Below are 27,023 nucleotides of genomic sequence, written 5' to 3'. Positions count from 1 at the left end.
CAAAGATTGAACTATAATTGCTGATGCTGAACATTATCTGACACCAGTAGTGGAAATTTCAGTTTGGGAAATGCAAAGAAGAATGTCAGTAATGTGCAAGAGTATAAATACAACTCATATGCTTGTAATGTTTATTGTTATTAATATAGGACATGTTCTCCTGTTTCTTGCTTTCACCAATTTAGAATAATGGTTCTCAAACTGTTTTGGACCATGGATCACTTTGTCAAAGTACAAGATATGGCAGATCAACAGCCATTATCATAAATTCTGTGTTACAATTATGGCATTCTTTTTTCTACATGTAGTCATGTTTTAAGTAATACTATAATGACCCAAATTGAAAAGAAGAAGAATTGGCACACTGGCTCAAATACTGTGTTAACAATTCTAAATAGGGAACTTTATTGGAAAGTACCTCTTTCATTTAAGAGTCTGTAGTACTCTTGTTGTTATGCCTTTGGAAGGTGTCCTAAAGGAAGACAACAAAAATGGGCTTCTGTGAAACTTGCACGGCTCATCAGTCTCTTTCTATGTTGCAAGCTAATTCTTGCATTGCTACACCATGAGCTAGCTACCATGGTGGCTTTTTTTTTGTTGGTTTTGCCCACATTATTTAAATCTCTTGCCTAACAGATACTTGACACTGCCCCCCTGGAAGGGAAGTCTGCATTTCAAGATTAACATTAGTGGCCTGCGGAGGGGGCTCAGCTCCCAAAACCTGACATAGTCAGGCCCAGACACAAGTGCTTACACACACAGGCTTTTTATTATGCTGTGGGAAAGGATTCCTTTTTGATTTCCCACCCACATAGGACAGTACAAAACCCAATAATTACAGAATGTTTTTCTTCTTCATTTCTTTTTCCGTTTTTGCTTCCTCCTCCAGCAAGCTCTATCTTCTCCCTCTTGACTCTGGCTCCCGGAGAAATGGCAGCGGGCTTCTTTTATCCTTAACCACCTGGGAGTAAGTCCAACAAAGTAGGGCTCTGCAGTCCATGCAGCACCCACAGAACCCACTAGGGCTGTGCTGAACTCCAATTCCCATGCAACTCAGGGAGGCCACCATCTAATGCTCTGTAGTAGGCAGTGCCCTGTGCATGCTCTCTCCCCCGGTCCTTCAATTATAGGGGCCAGGTTTACATTGCAAAGTCTTAGATTTTAGCCAATGATGCATGATAAAGCCTTGAATGTAGAATTAAGGGTGTGTTTCTGCCAGTAGTTGACTCGTGAGGTGGACAAAAAAGTGGATTTAAGGGCAAGACTCCCACATAGGAAAGGGTTGGGCTAGACATAAGCGAGACAATGCATTTAAAGAAATGCTGAAAGTGAGAAAGAGAGGAAGCAATCACTACAATCATAGGATCTCAGCAGGAAAGAGAAATTTAGAAGTAAGTAGAAAGTCAGCAATGGTGCTCTGTGGTCAGTGTCTTAGATCCATTTCATGTGGTGTTATCAACAACAAGTAAGTTATTCCAAAATATGATTAGGTCAGGTCAAAGACCACTTGGCACTTACTCACGAACCACCACTATTGGTCTCTGCTGATCAAGTGAGGAGAGAGCTGGGAAACTCTACATGAACAAGGCTGCTGGCCCAGAAGGGATCAGCCACAGGGTGCAGAAAACATATTCCAGCCATCTCTTTGGGGCCCTTTAGCACCTATTCTACCTTTCCCTGTGTTTGTAGAACATTCCCCACCTGCAGAAAACATCCAGTTTAGACCCAGTGATGCCAAGGACCTCATACAACCTGCTCTTACTTAATGCATCATGAAGACCTTAGAGAGGCTGGTCTTAAAACAGCTATGACCCCTGGTTTCAAAACATCTGGATCCTCTGTAGTTTGCCCATCAGGCACAGATGGGTGTGGAAAATGCTCTGATCTACATGTTCCATCCACAAAGTCTACTCCCACCTGGACAAAGCTGGCACTACAGTCATGATAATGTTATTTGATTTTCCCAGTGCCTTTAATACTATTCTGCCTCATCAACTGGAGAAGAAGCTCAAGGTTTTGCATCTTGATGTCCCCACGATCTCCTGGATTATGGACTACCTGACCAATGGACAGCAGTTTGTGAGGTTATGGGTCAGTGTGTCAGAAATAGTGGTGTGTAATACTAGAACACCTCAGGGAACTGTCCTGTTTCCCTTACTGCTTACCCTCTACACAACAAACTTACAGTACAATACCAGACACCTACAAACATTTTCAGATGACTCGTCCATCACTGGCCACATTAATAATGGAAACAAAAAGAGTAAATGAAGGATGTGGAGGTATTGTCTTGTGGTGCAGGGAAAAACACCTGCAACTCAGTTTCAATAAGACTAAAGAGTTGGTGATGGACTTCAAGCATGCCAAAGAGACTCTGAGACCAGTCACCATCCGGGGGTAAGATGTGGAAGTGGTACAGAGCTGCGAGTACCTGGAGGTTCATATAAAGAGCAAACTGAACTGGTCTGACAACACAGTGGTGCTGTACAAGAAGGGCCAGAGCAGACTGTACTTCCTAATGAGAATATGCAGCAAGTGGCTGAAAATGTTTTATCAGTCAGTAGGAGACAGTGTATTGTTCTATTCTGAAGTCTCCTGAGAAGCACCTTGAGCTCAGAAAATGCAAAATGCCTGAACATACATATTGGGAAAGCCTGCTACATCACAGGGTTAATCCTGGACACACTAGAAGAGGTTTTGGAAAAGGGGATGGTGGCCATCATGAAAAATCCCCTCCACCTCCTCCAGAAGTTATTGTCTTGGAGCACTTGCTCATTTCACCACTGTGTGCTAAGAAGTGCCTCTAGGGAAGTTTTCTGCCTGCTAAAATCATAATATGAGACAATTCAATACCTCCTTCAAATGTCATTTATTTTGCAATTTCTGTACAACTTACATTATTTCTTGACAGACTGACTGTATTATTTGCCCTGTAGGTCTGTTTCCTTGTTTTTAATGATTCTGCTGCTGTATGCAACTAAATTTCCCTTTGGATAAAATGTGTTTTATCTAATCTAATCCACTGATTGCATTCTGCAAACCACTGCTTTAGAAGAAAGTTTATACAATAACAGCTTTAATACCTATAAATGTCCACCAGGCCACTGGAGAACCCTGTGGGTTAGATTGATTCGTGTACTGCGGAGGACACAGTATCGAGTACTCCCTAGTCACACTCTGTGTTATGTATAAGATGTATAGATATATATATAGATAGATATATATATATAGATAGATATATATATATAGATAGATATATGTATGTATGCCTTTGTCAGTTCTGCTGTTTGAACTGACTAAATAGTAAAGAAGGATTAATATTAGACAGTGTGTGTGTGTATTTTATTTATTTTTAAACAATATCTTGCATGCCAAAACCTAAGGAGTGAGTTGTAATAATCAGTGGGAGGTCTGGGAGATTTCATTGTTTGATATTTGCAAATATATGTATGCTTATGTATGGATTATTTGTATCTAACAGCAGAGTTAAAATATACATCTTTTACAATTTACATCTGTTGTTGGAGCTAATATTTTTTGTGATCACTAATAAGTGTTGATGAGTTTTAGCTTGGGCTAGGTGAATTAATCCTAAATATTACAGCAGCAAGGAAGACAGAAGTTTCAAATTAGGCTAGTTATACTACCAAATAAGCATTGTTTAAATGCCATGGCCTACATGAGTATTATTGTTGACCATGTCCATCCCTTTATAACTACAGTGTACCTCATCTTCTGAAGGCAAGTTCTAGCAGGATAATGTTCCATGTCACAAAGCTCAAATCATATCAAACCAATTTCTTGAACATGACAATAAGTTCACTATACGTACTCAGATGGCCTCCACAGTCACTAGATCTCAATCCAATAGAGCACCTTTGGAATGTGGCACAACGGCAGATTTGTATCATGGATGTGCAGCTGACAAATCTGCAGCAACTGCATGATGCTACCATGTCAATATGGACCAAAATCTCTGTGAAATGTTTCCAGCACCTCGCTGAATCTATGCCACAATGAATTATGGAGGTTCTGAAGGCAAAAGTGGCTCCAACCCACTACTAACAAGGTGTAGCTAATAAAGTGGTCAGCTAGTGTACAAAGTCAAACATGAATATGTAAAGTGAAGTCACAAAGACAGGCAAGTAAGATTTGAATGTACAGTGTACACTATATGCTCTTACACATTGTGAATATATAAAGTTAAATCTATACTAATAAAAGGCTAAGCCCTCACTCACTCACTCACTCATCACTAATTCTCCAACTTCCCGTGTAGGTAGAAGGCTGAAATTTGGCAGGCTCATTCCTTACAGCTTACTTACAAAAGTTGGGCAGGTTTCATTTCGAAATTCTACGCCTAATGGTCATAACTGGAAGGTATTTTTCTCCATTAACTGTAATGGAATTGAGCTGAAATGACGTGGGGGGGGCGGAGTTTCGTGTGACATCATCACGCCTCCCACGTAATCCGTGAACTGACTGTCAGCGCAGTGCGTAGAAAACCAGGAAGACCTCCAAAAAGCACTTAAGAAAACATGCATTATATAATTGAGAAGGCAGCGAAACAATAAGAAGCGAGCGAGTGACATATACTACCATATTCATGAGTGCTGCTACCTCGGAAAGAAAGCAAGGTGTAAACCTAAACTTTAAATTAAGTTCATAGACAGGCTACCACTGGCGTTTCACATGCCCACAGGTAATGCGGGATACCAAGTTTAATGAGAGGGCGCGGGATATAAGCGAGTTTTGATCACTTTGTAACTAAGTTAAAATTGTAGGTGAAGGGGTGTGCTTATGCAAATTCCGAGACTGTGTTTGTGGGGATTGACAGTTAAAGGCGGGTGGGGAGTCACGTCATCATCTCCCTCCCATTTACCTCATTTCGCTCTGAGCTGAGCTCCGCGGCTAACGCCATCTTCCGAAGCAACTTCGTCACACTGCCACCAAATACTCACAGAAAAATCCACAAGTTAATACACCCGCTGTCTCTAGAGTTTCTCCACACTGAATCCTCCAGGCACTACTTACAAAAGGTTACATTGACAATCGTGTTACGTTATTTTTAAAATCTTTCCTTTTCTTAGCACAAGCACAGCTGAGAAGCTTGATGCATGTGCTCCATAAGCGTTAAAAATAATGCATTTAATCACACTTTGCATTACAAGCAAAGGGAGCTTTTGTCAATGCATGATTTCCTGGTACACGATTACATTGATCAGCGCATCCCGATTCATTTTACCCTCGCACCACCTTAGTTTGAGAAGAAGTATGAAAAAATATGAGGTTAACACAGAAAAACAGATCACCAATTCAAGCTTTATGAATAATCGATTAAGCCATCAATAATTGTTTTGGTAAAGCCATCCTCCTTCCATTTTATAATTTTTCCGCCACTAGCCATGATTAAATGAGCGGTAAAAAGTAAGAGCAAGCGAGGTGACTTATTTAGGCAGGAATATATATGACAGCAACACTCATGACAATGTCAATCATGTTACATTATTATTAAAATGTTTCCTTTTCTTTTCATTACTTCTTTAACACACTACTTCTCCTGGTAGCGGGTATTTTGCTATATATATAATATATGAATTACCTCCAAAGAGCGCTGAGACTTTTGATATCATGAACATGTGTACAAAAGGGGTCTCCTGCCCAGCAAAAGTCGAGCAGCCAGCGCGCGCGCACATAGCTGTGCCGGCCTTTGTTAAGTCAAAGTGAGCACTTTTAATTTTTTTCTTCCTCCAACTGCGCTATAGCCCAGACAAGTGCAAACACGGGACCCCTTTTCTACACCACGGCAAAATAATATTAAGGCGATTCACACTTTTTTTTGCACGTATACGATTATGAGGTCCTCAGCTCGGATTATGAAGATACGCACGAGTGGAGGACTGACAGTGCCATCACAGCCGATTAATGGCGGGGCGTCTCACCAGTCTACACAAGACCCACGACTGTCCCCAAAAGGCGATCATACGTCAGCGAACACATCTCTCTATACTATATAAAAGAAAAAGGCAACTTTCCTTTCTTTACACCTTTTTTCCTTTTATCCCAAACCAAAGCCTTTCTCTCTTAACACTGCAGAGGACACAAAACTAATTTTCTTTAATTGCCGGTAAGGCACATTACCAGAGGCACAAATTTGAGCGTTCACATAGAAAATGTAATTTCTATACCACAGCCGCGTGTAGCGCCTTTCAAAAGGGATCTACTACGAGAGATGATCCATATACATTTTAGCTGCTGTTAGTTACTTACCTGTTGTGTTACACAGTCTTTAAAATGTAGTTTACCCAACCACTCCAGTACTGCTCAATGTACCTGTACTTCTTAAAACGTTAATGTTTTACTGTTTAATAACTTAGACTATATTTTATTATTTTTCCCTTGCACTCAGTGACCAAAGCTATACACACACATATAGACACATACAAACATACACACAAGTATATATACACACACACATACATACATACACACATATATATATATAATTTGTGTGTGTGTATGTATGTATGTATGTGTGTGTATATATGATGTAGATAGGTAGGTATATATATATATATATATATATATATATATATATATATATATATATATATATATATATATATATATATATATGTGTGTGTGTGTGTGTGTGTGTGTGTATATATATATATATGACCGCAGCAATCCAAGCTGTGAGAAAACAGTAAAAAGGAGGCGTGTCAGACGTCGTGGTACATTTTCTGATGCAGCTAGACGAAAATAACTTAGTGATGCTGCCACCAAATACACAAAACAATTACTTTGACAATCATGTTACATTATTTTTAAAATGTTTCCTTTTCTTTTTCATAACTTCTTTAACACACTACTTCTGCCGCTGCCAAGCGGTATTTATATATATATATATATATATATATATATATATATATATATATATATATATATATATATATAGATAGATATATATATCTATATATATATATCTATATATCTATATATATATCTATATATATATCTATCTATATATATATCTATATCTACATATATATATGTATATATCTACATAGCAAAATATATATATTTACACACACACACAAACATATATATATACACATATCTATACATATACACATATACATATACAAACACACATATATACATACATATATATATATCTACATAGCAAAATACCCGCGCTTCACAGCGGAGAAGTAGTGTGTTAAAGAAGCAATGAAAATTAAAGGAAACATTTTGAAAATAACGTAACCTGATTGTCAATGTTGTGAGTGATGAGTGTTGTTGTCATATATATATATATATATATATATATATATATATATATATATATATATATATATATATACACATATATTTACACACACATAAACATATATATATACATATATATACATATATATACATATATATACATATATATATATATATATATATATATATATATCTATACATATACACATATATACATACATATATATCTACATATATACATACACACATACACACATATATATATAAACATATATATACATATACATACATATCTACATATATACACACACAGCTATTTCAGATCAGTGCAATACGCTGTTTGTTAAAACGGTTGACTCCCGCTCTTACGTGCAATAACAAATCAAATCATTCAGTTGTCTTTGCTCATATGTCATTTTAGAGCTGGACGCCTGGCATCTTTTTTTGGCAACAAGTTCGTTTATGTTTTGTGTGAGGTTCTGTGTTGTGGAGATTCTCAGCATGGATTGCAGGTGCTCATCAGTGAGGCGACTCCTGTGTGCTGTTTTGTTAGTCTTTATCACTGAGAAGAGCTTCTCACACAGATATGTGCTACCAAACATGCACAAGGTTCGAGCCGCATGTAGACGGACTTTTTTTGTTCTTCAAAGTCACCAAAGCGCCGTGCAAACTCAGTGCGCAATAACTCTAGTAAGCGGTAAGTGTTCGGCAAGGCAGCTGAAGCGCTGCATTATGGGATCTGTAGTTTATTGTAGTTTATTATTCGAGTATGTAGAGCGGGATATATATATATATACATATATATATACCCGCGTATCGCAGCAGAGAAGTAGTGTGTTAAAAAAGGTAGAAAAAGAAAAGGGAACATTTTAAAAATAACGTAACATGACTGTCAATATACAGTATTTGTTTTGTGAGTGTTATTGAGTGTTGCTGTCATCAAGGATTTGATTATCATTATTTCTTTCAATCAGGTTCGTATTTGTAGGATGTGTTGTGTTCAAGTTACATTCCGTGTTTGTCAATCGTTGTAAAGATGACAGGTTTCATTCATCGATTCGTTTCTTACTGCATCAATAAACAGCTCGTCATCTTCTTTATCTGAGACCTGACACACTGCATGCACGGGTTTTTTTTACACTGTCTTCCTTTAACAGGACATTGACTTTTTTCACCGTGTGCTTTGTTTCCACAGTAGCTGCATTTATGAATATGCTTATCAGACGCTTCATATTTTTTGCTGCCTTTTCAATTGTGTAATTCGGTTTTGTTCAGCTCTTTGGAACTGTTGCTTTTATCTGTGCACTGCGCCAGTTCACGTGAGCCACTCGGTGTACTTGCATCGAAGGTTCCCAGCTGTGCTGGTGCCATCTCGTGCTATGTCCATAGCTTTATTTAATGTTACCTTAGTCCTGGCACTTAAAACTTTCTCTCGCAGTTTCGCTGAGTTTGTGTCAAACACCACCCTGACCATCTCATCTTCCTCTCCATAAGCACAGTCCTTCACCCGTGAATATTTACCCGTGGCAGTTTGCTATTGGATTGCCGCTGACGGACGGACGGCCTTATATGGGCAGGCACTAAATTACAAACGCCAGCGGCAGCCTGTCTATGAACTTAATTTAAAGTGTAGGTTTACATCGTGCTTTGTTTCAGTAGCAGAACTCATGAATATGGTTGTATATGGCACTCGCTCGCTTCTTATTGTTTCGCTGCCTTCTCGATTATATAATGCATGTTTTCTTGAGCGCTTTTTTGAGGTCTTCCTGGTTTTCTATGTACTGCGTGATTACGTGGGAGGCGTGATGATGTCACACGAAACTCCGCCCCACGGCGTTGAAGCTCATCTCCATTACAGTAAATGGAGAAAAACTGCTTCCAGTTATGACCATTACGCGTAGAATTTCGATATAAAACCTGCCCAACTTTTGTAAGGAAGCTGTAAGGAATGAACCTGCCAAATTTTAGCCTTCCACCCACACGGGAAGTTGGAGAATTAGTGATGAGTCAGTGAGTGAGTGAGTCAGTGAGTCAGTGAGTGAGTGAGTGAGGGCTTTGCCTTTTATTAGTATATATATATATATATATATATATATATATATATATATATATATATAGAGATAGATAGATAGAGATATATATATATATAGATAGATATGAGAACAACACTCATAACAATGACAAAACAATTACATTAACGATCATGTTACGTTATTTTTAAAATTTTTCCTTTTCTTTTTCGTACCTTCTTTAACACACTACTTCTCCGCTGCGAAGCGCGGGTATTCTGCTAGTCCTACATATATTATACAGTATATATTGTGGTGCATGCATGTCCCTGGGACACCAGGGGGCATGATCACTGACTATTCTGTCTCTTTTTCTACCCACAACTCTGAGAAAACATCCATTGAAGGCAATTGACTCTGCACCTTCTGGTTCATGAGCTATAAAATCAGGGTGGTCCAAGAAGGTGGTGTCTCATTTGGTAGACGATCCATTTGCCTGTCAGAGGTCTGGCCCCGAAGCCCGATTGCTCTTTAGAGCTGATCAACTGCAGCCTGAACAAATGTTTCTGTTCTTTATTATGCTATCATGTGCCTGTTATTTTGTCTCACCATATTATTTCAGGTAATTGGGGTGGCCCCTTAAATTTCATTTGGACTCTTACATTTATCACAGAAGACGGCAATATATATCGTCACACGTGCGCATGGAGGCAGCTAAAGGGTTGAGTAAGAGCAATTCCGAATCAGACAGGGATGTGGCAGACTGCACCGACTTTTTTTCTCCCTTTCCTGCAGACCATTCACGGGAAATTCCACCTGGCCCTCTTGACGTCACTTTCGGGTCCGAGCCTATGGAAGAAGACCTTGCAGGCTCCGGCCCCTGTGATGTTTGCAACAGGTACACATGTCGTAAATGTAGGAAGGACGGTCCTTGCATGTGTGTGAACTGTTAACATTTGAATTTGATGATTGCATATAGAACTGAGCTGACCTCTCTGTGCTATTCTTTCCTCTGCATGTCCTGGAGTACAAAAAAAACACCACCATACAGCAAAGTGGAGACTAGCAAAATCGGGGAAAAAAAAAAAACAAAACACGCGGTCACTGATTACAACCACAAGATGTTATGTGAATGAATATGAATAATATGAACTAGCCAACCCACGGCGTACCATTCGCCGCATAATCAGGCCAGTTTTTTAATGATTTTTAAGCACAGGGAGAAAATTAACATTTGAAAAATCGGTAATGTAATAAATCAACAAGAAAAGCAACATTGTAACAATGCATGGAACGAACCAACACACAATCGTCCGTGACTGAAAACTGGCGGACCGCAATCGCGCATTCTCTTGCCAGACGGAGGGATGGGGGTGCACGGCGCGGAGTGTGGAACGGGAGGAGAGGAGAAGAACATCCATTCAGCTCCCTCCGTCATGCTAGTCTGCTGAATTCTCGTTCAGTATGTACTACCCGCTCATGTGCCCACCTCCAACTCGTCACTTGAGTCATTGGCTGCTTTTCTAAATATAATCCACCAAGACACCCGACCACGGTAGTAGCGAGGTGTGCACAAAGGGTAGGGACGCAACCAGTGGGAGCGTATGAGTCGCACTTAGTGGGAATTCCGCGGTTTGCAGCCCGAATGGGGTTCAACGGCTTACCCACGCCTCTCTGCGCCAGGTAGACACACGCTCAATCTCATGCATAATTATTTATTGAATGCTAAACACTTCTGGAAAGACACGGTTGTCTAAAACGGGTTGGTGTGAGAATACAACAGTAAGTGAATGAAGAGATGGAACTCTGGAGAAAGCAACATATAATTGTCCGTGAGTGAAGAAGACGCATGTCGCGGATGCGAATTGCTGTATGTAGCGTGTAAAACAGTTTGCTACGGTGCACGCGGTCGTGCGTCGTAACTGAAAACTCGGTTTTTAAAGACTGCTTATTTCATTGTGTTTTAAACTCAGTTGTAAAGGATTGTTTTAAGGATCTCATGGGATACCCCTCGCAAAATGTTTTACACGCTGCATATGGCGACTCACCTCCGCGAGAAACATGACTCTATGAACAGTCAAGGTGGCTCGGAGGTACATGAGGCCTCTACGACAGACGAATATAAATGACGCCGTTCTTTCTGTGTCGTCATGCCCGAGTTGGTGGGCGTGGCTCTGCGAGTTGTCGTTGTATCCAATGGTCTTGGAGTTGGTGGGCGTGTCTCCTCCCTGCGTGCGCCATAGGTGTCTTACTTGTCGGCGGCTTAGTGAATCCACGCCCCTTCCGTCGTGCTTTCCATGGGTGTCTTGCCTTAATGAATTATATATATATATAGATAATGTTGCATCCGTGCCACAATGTTTTCCGAAATGTACTATACAGGTAATAAAATAAATAATTCCAAATATCATATATACCTATGTATCTGTTTTTTTTTTGACATCATAGACCATAAGGTGCATACTAATTCATCGTGAGCAGGAACACTCAATAAAACTGAATAAAAAAAAAATCAAGTGACGTTGAGATACGAAGTAGGCATATTCACCAGCATTTGTGTGTCACCTTTTATCCCTCCAGATCAGAGAATGTACAGTTCCATTTCCTCAAAATACCACTCACATCTACAGTTATTCCCAGTTTAAAAAAAAAACTAACAGCGTCAGATTCCTAGGGTGGTAGTATGTATCGTGATCATGACTAAGAGAATAAAAGTGAAAAAAAAAGTACTATAAATGTACACCGTCTGTTATACACTGTGTGCACAATTATTAGGCAAGTTGTATTTTTGAGGATTAATTTTAATATGGAACAAACACAGTGCTATCAGTCAATCCAAAATGTTAATAAACCTGAAACCTGAATGTTTCACAACGGAAATGTGAGTGTGAACATCATCAGGGGAATACATATGTGCGCACAATTATTAGGCAACTATTAGTGTGCAGATTTATTATGCAACTAAAGGAAAAATGAAAATTTTCCCATCTCACTTGTTTATTTTCATCTGTTATAGTGAGAATAATAAATAAACACCTCAAAATTTACAAATAAACATCTCTGACATTTAAAAAAAAATAAATCAATCAATCAATGACCAATATAGCCACCCTTCTTTCCAATAACAGTCATAAGCCTTTCCATTCATGGAGTCTGTCAGTTTCTTGATCTGTTGACGATCAGCTTTTTGTGGAGCAGTGACTACAGCCTCCCAGACACTCTTCAGAGAGGTGTATTGTTTTTCTCCCCGTAAATCTAGCGTTTAAGAAGTGCCCACAAGTTCTCGATAGGGTTTAGGTCAGATGAGGAAGGGGGGCCATGTCATTATTCCTTCATCTTTAAGGCCTTTACTGGCTGGCCATGCAGTGGAGAACTTCGATGCAAGTGATGGAGCATTGGCCTGCATAAAAATCATGGTCTTTTTCCTGTATCACTGTTTGAAGAAAGTGTCTTCGAAAAACTGGCAGTAGGTTTGGGAGTTGATTTTGAGTTCATCTTCAATGCAAAAGGTCCAACTAGCTCATCTTTAAAAATACCAGCTCATACCAGTACCCCACCTCCACGTTGGAGTGGAGCTCTGTGCCCATTACTGATCCACAGGTCCATCCATCTGGTCCATCAAGAGTCACTCTCATCTCATCGGTCCATAAAACCTTTGAAAAAAATCTGTCTTCAGATATTTCTTGGCCCAGTTTTGACGTTTCAACTTATGTTTCTTATTCAGTGGTGTTTGGGTTTCAGCCCTCCTTACCTTGGCCATGTCTTTGAGCACTGAACACCTTGTACTTCTGGGCACTCCAGGTAGGTTGCAGCTCTGGAATATGAAAGTACTGGAGGATAATGGGTTCCTGGTAGCTTCACGTTTGATTCTTCTCAAATCTTTGGCAGCTAATTTGCGTCTTTTGTTCTCAACACTTTTCTTGCGACCCTGTTGACTTTTTGCAACAAAATGTTTGATGGTTCTGTGATCACACACCAATATCTTAGCAATTCCAAAAGTGATGCATCCCTCTGAAAGACTTTTTACAATTTTTGACTTTTCAGAGTCAGTTAAATCTCTTTTTTGGCCCATTTTGCCTGAGGAAAACTAGCTGCCTAATAATTCTGCACACCTTGATATAGGGTGTTGATCTCCTTAGGCCACACCCTCCCTCATTACACAAATACACATCACCTGACGTGCTTAAATCCAATAAGCATTCAAGTTAATACAGCTTGGAGTTGGAATATACGCATTAAAAATGATATGGTCAAAATACTCACTTGCCTAATAATTGTGCACACAGTGTAGATGCAAACCAAATGTATGTGTGTACTGTATAATATTAACAACTAGCAAAATACCCATGCTTCGCAGCGGAGGAGTAGTGTGTTAAAGAAGTTATGAAAAAGAAAAGGAAACATTTTAAAAATAACGTAACATGATTGTCAATGTAATTGTTTTGTGACTGTTATGAGTGTTGCTGCCATCAAGGATTTGATTATCATTATTTCTTTCAATCAGGTTCGAATTTGGAACACGTGTTGTTATAAAGTTACATTCCCTGTTTGTCAACCGTTGTAAAGATAACAGGTTTCATTCATCGAAGTGTTCACTACGCAAATCGTGAATGGAAAGAAGCAGCCAGCGGTAAAGCAAAGAAGACTTTGAAATAAGGACGGTTCGGTGCACGTAGAAGGTGTAATATTAAGATTGTTAAGCCTTATGATAATGTTCCCACACGGAGGATATAGAGAGACGCACTGGGAGAAGTATAATCTGAACCTCTCTACAGTTTTGTAGAAAGCATTTTAAGACGGAGAAGCTTCTATCTGTGGCACCTCTGCAAGAGAACCACCTCTTTCAACCTTCGCAAACATATGCAGTTTTTAATATCTGGAAAAAATTTGGAATTAACTTGCTTAGAGATCTTTATATAGACGCCATCTTTGCATCCTATGAACAATTACATTCCAAATTTAAAATTCCAACTACACGTTTCTTTCACTATCTTCAAATCAGGAACTTTGTTAAACAGAACCTTCCAGATTTTCCTCATCTTGCACCCACATCCATGCTGGAAAAAATATTGCTCAATCTCAAGGACTTAGACTCCATCTCTACAATATATAAAATCATTTTACAATCCCTCCCTTTCAAAGATCCAAGAGGTCACTGGGAAAAAGATCTCTCAATTAATATATCAGAAAAGGAGTGGAAAGTAGCAATGCAGAGAATTCACTCGAGCTCCATATGCGCAAAGCATACAATTATACAACTCAAAATTATATATCGAGCACATCTGTCTCGACTAAAACTCTCCAAAATGTTTCCAGGGCATGATCCAACCTGCGAACGCTGCAAACTAGTTCCAGCCTCACTGGGTCACATGTTCTGGGCCTGCACCAAATTAACATCATTCTGGATGAAAATTTTTAATTACCTTTCAGACAGCCTTGTACTCACAATCCCTCCTAACCCATTAACAGCTGTGTTTGGTGTTCTTCCAGATGGGCTTAAAGTGGAGAATGACAAACAAACTAATTGCACTCACTACACTTTTGGCACGCAGACTTATCCTGATAAACTGGAAGAACCCAAACTCTCCTCTTTTAAGTCAGTGGGAAACTGATGTGTTATACTATTTGAAATTGGAAAAAGTTTCAAAACATAGCAGGATCTAATCAATAATATTTTAAAATAATCTCATAAAGCACAGAGAATCTATTAATTTAGGTATGTCTACAGGTCTTAAATTTCATGCTGTTTGGCAAATTTTCTTTATGTAAAACTTGATTGATTTGTAAAGGAAGGCAATAAAGTTAATACAAATAAAAAATTAAAAAAAAGGATTTGATTATCATTAGTTCTTTCAATCAGGTTCGAATATGGAGGACGTGTTGTGTTCAAGCTATATTCCGTGTTTGTGAGCCGTTGTAAAGATAACAGGTTTCATTCATTGAACTGTTCACTACCCAAATCGGTACCCGTGAATCTAAGATGTTTAACAGGCATTCCCGGTATTAAGTTGTGGATTTGCCTGCGAATATTTAGCGGCAGCATGTCTATAAACTTAATTTAAACTTAACCTTTACACTTTGCTTTCCTATCGATATGTCTGCAAAGGCTTGTTCAGATTCAGAGGGTTGTTCCTTTCTTACTGCATCAATAAACAGCTCGTCTTCCTCTTTATCCGAGACATCACATACTGCATGCACGGGTTTACCTTTGTCAGTCCTGCAAACGTTGGCGAAGTGGTGCAATTTACCACATTTTTTACACTGTCCTCCTTTAGCTGGACATTGACTTTTTCCACCATGTGCTTTGTTTCTGCAGTACCTGCACTTATGAATATGCTTGTATGCGTCACACGCTTCATATTCTTTTGCTGGCTTCTTAATTGTGTAATGCGTTTTTTGTTCAGCGCTCTTTGGAGGTCTTGCTTTTTGTGTGCGTACTGTGTTCACAGTCAGTTCACGTGAGCCGCTCGGAGTACATGCATCGAAGGTTCTCAGCTGTGGTTGTGCTATCTCGTGCGATCTTGTGATGTCCATGGCTTTATTTAATGTTAGCTCAGACCAGGCACTTAAAAGTTTCTCTCGCACTTTCGCTGAGTTTGTGCCAAACACTATTCTATCCCTGACCATCTCATCTTCGTTTGCATAAGCACAGTTCTTCACCATCAATTTTAACTCCGTTACAAAGTGATCAAAAGTCTTGTTTATACCCTGCGTCTTCTCATTAAACTTGTAGATCGCGAATATCGTATTCGTCATAGGCATGACAAACGCCAGCAGCAGCGTGTCTATGAACTTAATTTAAACTTAAGGTTTACACCGTGCTTTGTTTCCGCAGTAGCTGCACTTATGAATATGCTTGTATGCATCACTCGTTTCATATTCTTTTGCTGCCTTCTCAATTGTGTAATGCTGATGGACGGCCTTATATGGGCAGGCACTCAATTACGTTGCAGGCTTGACGATGAGGGACGCAACTTCGCCTTACAGGGCGACCGAGCTGCAGGCTATAGCCGTATATATGTATGTAAGTAGGTTCCAGTTATGACCGTTAGGCGTAGAATTTCGAAATGAAACCTGCCTAACTTTTGTAAGTAAGCTGTAAGGAAGGAGTCTGCCAAATTTCAGCCTTCTACCTACACGGGAAGTTGGAGAATTAGTGATGAGTCAGTGAGTCAGTCAGTGAGGGCTTTGTCTTTTATTAGTATAGATAAGAGCAGCTCACTACTGAAAACAGTAAATATAAGATGCAATCAGGATCTAACCAGGTCCTCTTGATTACAAGTCTACACAGGAGCGGTTGGTTGTCTTATCCTTGAACCTTTTGTGAAAGTGTTTATTTGATCTTTGGACTTCAGGCTTCATACGTTATATATAGTTTATGCCTAAATTTTGACATTTACTACTAAAATATGAAAAATCTTTCTGTTTTAACAATGTGTTAACATAGATTATTGTAGAAATAATTTTGTGCATGTTCTGCGGCAGTGGGGAGTTGGAATAGTAGGCAGCTTGTCTTTATCGGCACATTTACAGGATTTACTGTAACTGTCTTTACTTCGGTATTAGCATGCAGACCTATCTTACTCAACTGGAAGAACCCTAGCCCGCTTCTTAAGTAAGTGGGTAAATTATGTTATATACTATTTGAAATTGGAAAAAATCTAAGTCTCACTTAGAGAATCTTTGCAAAACATTTTTAAAACCTGGCAGGATCTAATCAATAACATTTTAGAATAAGCAGTTATATTGGGGAAATGATTCTCTTCCCTCTTTTCTACTCTTAAAGTTTTACTCTCTTTCTCATGGGTGGGGGTTGAATTGAATATAGTTTTGTTAAGTTTTACTTGTTTGTATTGTATGTTGCTTGCTTTTAATAAATTAAAAAAAATAAAGACTATTACATCTAGGTTGAAGGCCCCCCACTCCCTTTTCAAGTCTTTGAATGCATATATTTATATAAATGCACTATAGATTGCCAGGCGCCATTCCTGTTAATGATTTATTGAGTGTGGTGAGGAGGTGGAGCAGGAAGGAGCGTGGGTTTACAAGCTATTAGAATAAAGCAGCTATGAGATGAGTCTGGGATGCTCAAGTTATTTGTTGTTTGCTTTAGAACTGTTTTAGCACTGGTACTGAGGTCCTAAAGTTTGTATAAATTCTGAACCGATACAACACCACTATCTTATGAGGGTCATGGTTGAAACTTGTCAAGCTGGACAGACAAGGCCACGCTGTCATGAACAACAGTTTCAAGATAATTCTGAGTGGTGACTATTTTTTCCACAATCCAACTGAGAAATATATGTATTCCAAATCCCCTGACCCTACTCTGGATCTTCTCTCATTGCTTTATACCTCGTATGACTTCTGTAGTGATCTATAGAGCCAATCCTTACTACATAAAAAAAAAAAACAACAAAAAAAAAAACTAAACGTAATCATCCCCTTCCTGTATGGTAAATCTCTTCACTCTGACATGAACAATATAAGCAAAGCAACACTATGCACAAAACTACCATTTGCCATTTTAATTATCTTGGTCACTATCCAGAACTTATCACAACAGGTACATATGTTTTCAGTAGACTTAAGAGGAATATTTAATCACAGTATTTTTATACAATATTTGTAATACAGCTCTTTTTTTTAAATAATTTTATTGTAATCATTCCATACAAATCGATCAATTTTTACAAAAAATAGGATTGAGATTGAAAAACAAGTCGACCCCCACCCCTGAGAGAGAGAGCAAGGCCAACAGGGTAAAATTTAAGGCTTGAAAACATACCTAAATTGATGAGTTTAATAGACCAATAGAGATGAATGGAGAAGAAAAAGAAATGAGGAGATAATTGTTTCCTCTGTGCTTTAAGAGCTTATTCCAAAATATTATTGATTAGATCCTGACAGGTTTTGAAAAAATTCTGTACAGATCCTCTAACTGAATATTTGATTTTTTCCAATTTCAAATAGTATAAAACATCGATTTCCCACTGACTTAAAAGAGGAGAGTCAGGATTCTTCCAGTTTAGCAAAATAAGTCAGAAGCGTAGTGAATGCAATCACAGTTTGTCCTTCTCCACTTTAAAACCATCTGGATGAACACCAAACAGCTGTTAATGTGTTAGGAGGGCTTGTGATACTAAGGCTGTCTGATAGGCACTTAAAAATTTTGATCCAAAATGATGTTAATTTGTTGCAGGTCCAAAACATGTGACCAAGTGAGGCTGGGACTTATTTGCAGCGTTCGCAGGTTGGATCTTGCCCTGGAAACATTTTGGACAGTTTTAGGAGAGACAGATGTGCTCAATATATAATTTTGAGTTAAATAATCGTATGCTTCGTGCATATGGAGCTCGAGTGAAGTCTCTGCATTGCTACTTTCCACTCCTTTCTGATGATTAAGAGATCATTTTCCCATTTTCCTCTTGGATCTTTGAAAGGGAGGGACTATAAAATAATTTTATATATTGCAGAGATGGTGTGCTTGAAATTGAGCAATATTTTTTCAAGCATGGATGAGGGTGTAAGATGAGGGAAATCTGGCAGGTTCTGTTTAACAAAGTTCCTAATTTGATTGATAGTGAAAGAAATGTGCAGCTGGAAAGTTAAATTTGGAATGTAATTGTTCATAGGATGCAAAAATGTTTTCTATATAAAGATCTCTAAGCAATTTAATCCCAAATCTTTTCCAGATATTAAAAACTGTAGATGTGTCTGTGAGGGTTGAAAGAGGTGGTTCTCTTGCAGAGGTGCAACAGATAAAAGCTTCTCCATCTTAAAGTGCTTTCTACATTGGTTCCATATTCTGAGTGAGTAAAGCACAATTGGGTTGTTAGTATACTGCGGATAACTGCTAATAGCATTTATTGGGGCACAAAGCAGGGAATATACAGTGCATCCGGAAAGTATTCAGAGCGCATTACTTTTTCCACACTTTGTTATGTTACAGCCTTATTCCAAAATGGATTAAATTCATTTTTTTCCTCAGAATTCTACACGCAACACCCCACAATGACAACGTGAAAAAAGTTTACTTCAGGTTTTTAAAAATTTATTAAAAATAAAAAAACTGAGAAATCACATGTACATAAGTATTCACAGCCTTTGCTCAATACTTTGTCAAAGCACCTTTGGCAGCAATTACAGCCTCGAGTCTTTTTGAATATGATGCCACAAGCTTGGCACACCTATCCCTGGCCAGTTTCACCCATTCCTCTTTGCAGCACCTCTTAAGCTGCATCAGGTTGGATGGGAAGCGTCAGTGCACAGCCATTTTAAGATCTCTCCAGAGATGCCTAATCGGATTCAAGTCTGGACTCTGGTTGGGCAATTCAAGGACATTCACAGAGTTGTCCTGAAGCCACTCCTTTGATATCTTGGCTGTGTGCTTAGGGTCGTTGTCCTGCTGAAAGATGAACCATCGCTCCAGCCAGAGGTCAAGAGCGCTCTGGAGCAGGTTTTCATCCAGGATGTCTCTGTACATTGCTGAGTCATCTTTCCCTTTTATCCTGACTAGTCTCCCAGTTCATCCCCACAGCATGATGCTGCCACCACCATGCTTCACTGTAGGGATGGTATTGGCCTGGTGATGAGCGGTGCCTGGTTTCCTCCAAACGTGACGCCTGGCATTCACACCAAAGAGTTCAATCTTTGTCTCATCAAACCAGAGAATTTTGTTTCTCATGGTCTGAGAGTGCTTCAGGTGCCTTTTGGCAGACTCCAGGTGGGCTGCCATGTGCCTTTTACTAAGGAGTGGCTTCCGTCTGGCCACCCTACCATACAGGCCTGATTAGTGGATTGCTGCAGAGATGGTTGTCCTTCTGGAAGGTTCTCCTCTCTCCACAGAGGACCTCTGGAGCTCTGACAGAGTGACCATCGGGTTCTTGGTCACCTCCCTGACTAAGGCCCTTCTCCCCCGATCTCTTAGTTTAGATGGCCGGCCAGCTCTAGGAAGAGTGCTGGTGGTTTTGAACTTCTTCTACTTATGGATGATGGAGGCCACTGTGCTCATTGGGACCTTCAAAGATGCAGAATTTTTTCTGTAACCTTTCCCAGATTTGTGTCTCGAGACAATCCTGTCTCGGAGGTCTACAGACAATTCCTTTGACTTCATGGTTGGTTTGTGCTCTGACATGAACTGTCAACTGTGGGACCTTGTATAGACAGGTGTGTGCCTTTCCAAATCATGTCCAATCAACTGAATTTACCACAGGTGGACTCCAATTAAGCTGCAGAAACAGCAAGGATGATCAGGGGAAACAGGATGCACCTGAGCTCAATTTTGAGATTCATGGCAAAGACTGTTAATACTTATGCACATGTGATTTCTCAGTTTTTTTAATTTTTAATAAATTTGCAAAAACCTCAAGTAAACTTTTTTCATGTTGTCATTATGGGGTGTTGTGTGTAGAATTTTGAGGAAAAAATTGATTTAATCCATTTTGGAATAAGGCTGTAACATAACAAAATGTGGAAAAAGTGATGCGCTGTGAATACTTTCCGGATGCACTGTAAAGTAGTACTGCAGGATTTTACTTTTATTGCGGACCAGGCTTGTGTATGTTCATCTATTTGTGTTCAAGTATTTATAGCGTGTATGTTTGCTTCCCAGTAATAAAACTGAAAGTTGGGTAGAGCCATGCCACCTTCTGCCTTAGGTCTTTGTAGGGTTGGTCTTTGGATACATGGATGTTTTGAGTTCCAAATAAATGAGGTTATTGTTGAATCTAATTGCTTAAAAAATGATTTATTGATGTATATTGGAATGTTTTGAAATAAAAAAAGAAGCTTGGGAATAATATTCATCTTAACAACGTTAATTCTTCCAGCTAGAGTGAGATGAAGGGTTGATCATCTATGCAAGTCCATACAGACGGTGAAATTTTGTTGAAAAGGAGCTTTGTGTTTACTTGTGATGTCAACCCCTAGGTATTTAAACTGATCTGCAATTATAAAAGGCAGAGTGTCTAATCTAGTATTATATGCTTGAGAATTCACTGGAAAGAGTACACTTTTATTCAGATTAATTCTGAGACCAGAGATCTTTTGAAATTCTTTAAGTGCTGTTAAGACTGCAGGCACATAATTTTGTGGGACTGATATATACAGTACCATATCATCTGCACATAGAGAAATTTTCTGTTCCAGTCCTTCTCTGAAAATCCCCTTTATCTGATAAGAATTTGGACAGTGAACCGCCAGTGGTTCAATGGTAAGTTCAAACGGCAGTGGTGACAAGGGGAATCCTTGTCTGGTACCACATTCTAGTTTAAAGTAGTCTGAACAAATGTTGTTAATACAAACTGAAGCTTCTGGATTGGTATTCTGTAGTTTGATCCATGCACAAATGTTTGGACCAAACTCAAATTTCAATTAATGTAGTGAAAAGGTATTTCCATTCAATCATGTCAAATGCTTTTTCTGCATCCAATGATATCATCATCTCTGGAGTGTTTGACTTTGTTGGTGAGTATGTTACATTAAACATGCATCCTTCATTCTCACTCTGACCCTCAACTGTTACTCATGAACACAATTACAAGCTATTCGAGCTACTTCACATGAGGAAGCTCCTATCCCTAACCAGCAAACAGCAAGCCATTTTTTGTGAGCGAGATCAATTCAGATCTGCCAGTATTAACTTTCATCCTGCAAACTGCTTCAGTGCATAACAAACTCTATACTCCCCAGGGGCATCATTTATAAAACTGTACAGTGCTGATAACATAACTTCAAGAGAGGCAAACTGAATTAACAAGTTAATTAAAAGGGCAGGTTCAGTTTTGGGAAAATGTAGGGACATTATGAACAATGTTGTACATTTCCACGCTGACAAACATTGAGGACTTTCAGCAAATTAATTACTCAACAGAAGTGTGTCAAGAAATACTACTGGGGCTCCATTATATCAACAGCAATACACCTGCATAATGCCTCACTGTGACTATGAATGCCAAGTCAGAGTTTTCTTTCTTTTTAAAATTTTCTTCCTTTTTAATCATTCTGGTATTCCAGACCATAGTGTTTGTGTATATATTTAAAAGCCAAATTATAATAATAGACAGAACCATACACCTTGGCTCAGTTGTAAAGGGAAACAGTACCTAATAATTAGCTAAGTGGTATGTTCACCATGTTTCATCTCACAATTTTAGTAGTGAACAAGTGTAAACATGGAAGAACTGGAGATTTATATTGCTATTACCTATAAAATGTCACTGCTACGGCTATTTCCATTAACATTTATAGAAACTGTTTTTTCTTATTGCTTACTTTAACCAAAAAGCTAATCACGAAAACACAAAATCATACTGATTCATTTCTACCATTGTAACAGGAGTTTGGAGCTATCATAAAACATTCCTTAAACTGGTACATTACCCGAGATGACACGATTGTCACATTAGACCCATGCACTGATGGAACTTTTTCACAGTTTTCAAAGATGAACTGTTGCTTAATTTCTTCTTCCTTGCCTTTAATATCACTTGTCCAGTTCTGTCAGTTGAAGAAACAAATAACTAAATTCATTATTTAAATTTCAAACATAGTAGTAGTACTAGGGTGTTATACCGTGTTAGCCATTATGAATGTAGTGAAGTTAACCAAAATGACACCTTTTATTGGCTAACTAAAAACATTACAATATGCAAGCTTTCGAGGAAACTCAGGCCCTTTCTTCAGGCAAGATGATTGATTTGATTACATCTTGACCGAAGATGCCCAGAGGGGACTGGGCAGTCTAATGGTCTGGAATCCCTACAGATTTTATTTTTTCTCCAGCCATCTGGAGTTTTTTTTTGTTTTTTCTGTCCACCCTAGCCATTGGACCTTACTCTTATTTTAAGTTAATTAATGTTGACTTATTTTATTTTGTTACTGTGTCTTTTATTTTTCTATTCTTCATTATGTAAAGCACTTTGAGCTACTTTTTGTACAAAAATGTGCTATATAAATAAATGTTGTTGAAGAAGGGGCCCGTGTTGTCTCGAAAGCCTGCATATTGTAATCTTTTTAGTTAGCCAATAAAAGATGTCATTTTGCTTGACTTTTCACTACAAACATAGTAGTAAAATATAAGGAAGACAAAGCAAGTAGCCCGACAGAGGTGCATCAAAACTACAATGCATATGCAGGAAACTGTATTTTAATACTTAAAAATGACCATGAATTGATGATAGATAGATAGAGAGATAGATACTTGTTGATAAAATATACATATTGTAATAAAAAATGTTATTTCTTTATTGTATTTATCTTAATTTAATTATTTCTCATTTGCAGTTCTAATATACCATACCTCCAAATCTGTCAAAATGTCTTGCCACTCCTGTGAAGTGAAAGACACTGCTGTTGCTGGTGCCTTATCTTTTCGTAGAGCTCTGCTTTCGGGGTATAGATTTTCAATCTTCTTTTCACAAAATTCTGTAAGATGAGGATAAATCCCTTCATCACCAGATCTGCAAAATACAAATATTTTAATAAATACTGTAAATTGTAATATTAATATGAAAATGTGCCAGGCTTTATTTATTTGTTTATGTATTTGTTTACCTTCATTCTAATGCTATAGCAATTCATGGAAATTCTATTAGAAAGCAGCTGTGTTTTATACAAGTTATTACAAAAGTTAATCAGAAAATCAGTGCACCACTTTATAATAAGTTTCTTTAGTTTATTCTTTATAAAGTACCTAATTTTATTTTACTGAAAATGACCATTTCCCAATTTGTCTTTTATTTCAAGCTTTATCACCTGGAAATTATCACAAGTCAACAATTTACAGCTTTTTCATTTAATATACCGTGTTGTCTCATTAAACAAAGGTAAACATTTTCCATTATAATTTCAATATTTTGAAAGGAGCAACTTAATTTAATGCCTCCTTTCATGTATTAACAGTTGATTAATAGCTCATTTACAATGCGTTGTATTATTACTTTCAGGCCTTTAGGTTTTCTTATACAGTGATCCCTCGCTATATCGCGCTTTGACTTTCGCGGCTTTACTCCATCGCGGATTTAAATGTAAGCATATCTAAATATATATCACAGATTTTTCACTGGTTCATGGATTTCTGCGGATAATGTGTCTTTTAATTTATGGTACATGCTTCCTCAGTTTGTTTTCCCAGTTGATTTCATACAAGGGACACTATTGGCGAATGGCTTAGAAGCTACCCAATCAGAGCATGTATTGCATATTAAATAAAACTCCTCAATGATATACGATGTTCTTCCCGCGCAGTGCTTGATTGTTTGCTTTTTTCTGTCTCTCTCACTCTCTCTGCCTGATGGAGGGGGTGTGAGCAGAGGGGTTGTTTGCACAGAGGCTGTTTGCCTAGAGGATACGAATGCTCCTCTACAAAATGCCGCTTTATCGCGGTGCTTCAGCATACTTAAAAGCACAAAAGCACGTATTGAATTTTTGATTGTTTGCTTTATATATATATACTAGCAGAATACCCGCGCTTCGCCGTGGAGAAGTAGTGTGTTAAAGAAGGTATGAAAAAGAAAAGCAAACATTTTAAAAATAACGTAACATGATTGTTAATGTAATTGTTTTGTCATTGATATGAGTGTTGTTGTCATATCTATATATAGATATATATATATATATATATATATATATATATATATCTCTATATATATATATATATATATATATATATATATCTCTATATATATATATATATATATATATATATATATATATATATATATATATATATATATATATATATATATATATATATATATATATATATATATATATATATATATATATATCTCTATATATATATATATATCTCTATATATATATATATATATATATATATATATATATATATATATATATATATATATAGTAATCCTCCTCGATCGGGGGTTATGCGTTCCAGACCCCCAGCTGATAGGTGAAAATCATGAAGTAGAAACCATATGTTTGTATGGTTATTTTTTATATATTTTAAGCCCTTATAAACTCTCCCACACTGTTAACGCGTTATTAGAGCCCTCTAGACATGAAATAACACCCTTTAGTCAAACGCTTTAAACTGTGCTCCATTACAAAACAGAGATGACAGTTCTTTCTCACAATTAAAAGAAAGCAAATATATCTTATCTTTAAAGGAGCGCCAGGAGCAGAAAATGTCAGAGAGAGCGCTCGCAAAAGAAAAGCAAACAATCAAAAAATCAATACATGCTTTTAAGTATACAGAAGCACCGCTGATAAAGCGGCATTTTGTAGAAGAGCGTCCGCGGTCCTCTGTGCAACAGCCCCTCTGCTCACACCCCCTCCGCCAGGCAGAGAGAGTGAGAAAGATAGAGAGAAGCAAACAAGCGCCACGCGGGAAGCATATCTTATAGCATTGAGGAGTTTTAGTTAATATGTAATACATGCTCTGATTGGGTAGCTTTTAAGCCAACCGCCAATAGCATCCCTTTGTATGAAATCAACTGGGCAATCAAACTGAGGAAGCATGTAACCTAAATTAAAAGACCCATTGTCCGCAGAAAGCGGCGAACCAGCTGAAAAATCCATGATATATATTTAGATATACATACATTTAAAATCCGCAACAGAGTGAAAGTCAAAGCGCGATATAGCAAGGGATTACTGTATAGCAAAATACGTGCGATTGGCAGCGGAGAAGTAAAAAAAAAAAGGAAACATTTCAATAATAACGTAACATGATTGCCAATGTAATTGTTTTGTCATTGTCATGAGTGTTGCTGGCATATATATATATATACATATACATATATATATATATATATATATATATATATATATATATATATATATATATATATATATATATATACACACACACACAAAGACACATTTATAAACATATATATACATATAAACATTTATATAAATATATATATATATATCTATACTAACAAAAGGCAAAGCCCTCACTCACTCACTCACTGACTCATCACTAATTCTCCAACTTCCCGTGTAGGTAGAAGGCTGAAATTTGGCAGGCTCATTCCTTACAGCTTACTTACAAAAGTTGGGCAGGTTTCATTTGAAATTCTACGCCTAATGGTCATAACTGGAAGGTATTTTCTCCATTAACTGTAATGGAGTTGAGCTGGAATGACGGGGGCGGAGTTTCATGTGACATCATCACGCCTCACGTAATCACGGAACTGACTGTCAACGCAGTGCGTAGAAACCAGGAAGACCTCCAAAAGCGCTTAAGAAAACATGCATTATATAATTGAGAAGGCAGCTAAACAATAAGAAGTGAGCGAAAGTGACATATACTACCATATTCATGACTGCTGCTACCTCGAAAGAAAGCAAGGTGTAAACCTAAACTTTAAATTAAGTTCATAGACAGGCTACCACTGGCTTCACATGCCCACAGGTAATGCGGGATACAAGTTTAATGAGAGGACGAGGATATAAACGAGAGTTTTGATCACTTTATAACTAAGTTAAAATTGTAGGTGAAGGGGTGTGCTTATGCAAATTCCGAGAGACTGTGTTTGTGGGGATTGACAGTTAAGGCGGGTGGGGAGTCACGCCATCATCTCCCTCCCATTCATCTCATTTGGCTCTGAGCTGAGCTCAGCTAACGCCGCCTTCCAAGCAACTTCATCAGACTGCCACCAAATACTCACAGAAAAATCCACAAGTTAATACACACGCTGTCTCTAGAGTTTCTCCACACTGAATCCTCCAGGCACTACTTACAAAAGGTCACATTGACAATCGTGT

The 27,023-nt window shown here is 38.1% G+C and overlaps 1 protein-coding gene across 2 annotated transcripts in view; it reads right to left on the bottom strand.

Annotated features, from left to right (window-relative positions):
* Positions 1-27,023, bottom strand: part of LOC120515429 (sperm-associated antigen 1-like) — a 185,691-nt gene that overhangs the window by 117,118 nt on the left and 41,550 nt on the right. Inside the window, exons 3-4 of one of the 2 annotated variants that reach the window (XM_039736416.1) lie at positions 23,584-23,743; positions 22,665-22,781 (exon numbers count right to left, since the gene is read on the bottom strand). In XM_039736416.1, the coding sequence (XP_039592350.1) occupies positions 22,665-22,781; positions 23,584-23,743 (277 nt within the window). Of the gene's footprint in view, positions 1-418; positions 443-22,664; positions 22,782-23,583; positions 23,744-27,023 lie in introns of those variants that run through there. The other variant, XM_039736417.1, reaches the window with a different exon arrangement.

The sequence above is a fragment of the Polypterus senegalus genome, chromosome 15, assembly GCF_016835505.1.
Source record: "Polypterus senegalus isolate Bchr_013 chromosome 15, ASM1683550v1, whole genome shotgun sequence".
NCBI lineage: Eukaryota > Metazoa > Chordata > Cladistia > Polypteriformes > Polypteridae > Polypterus > Polypterus senegalus.
This window is presented reverse-complemented; position numbering and strand designations above follow the sequence as displayed.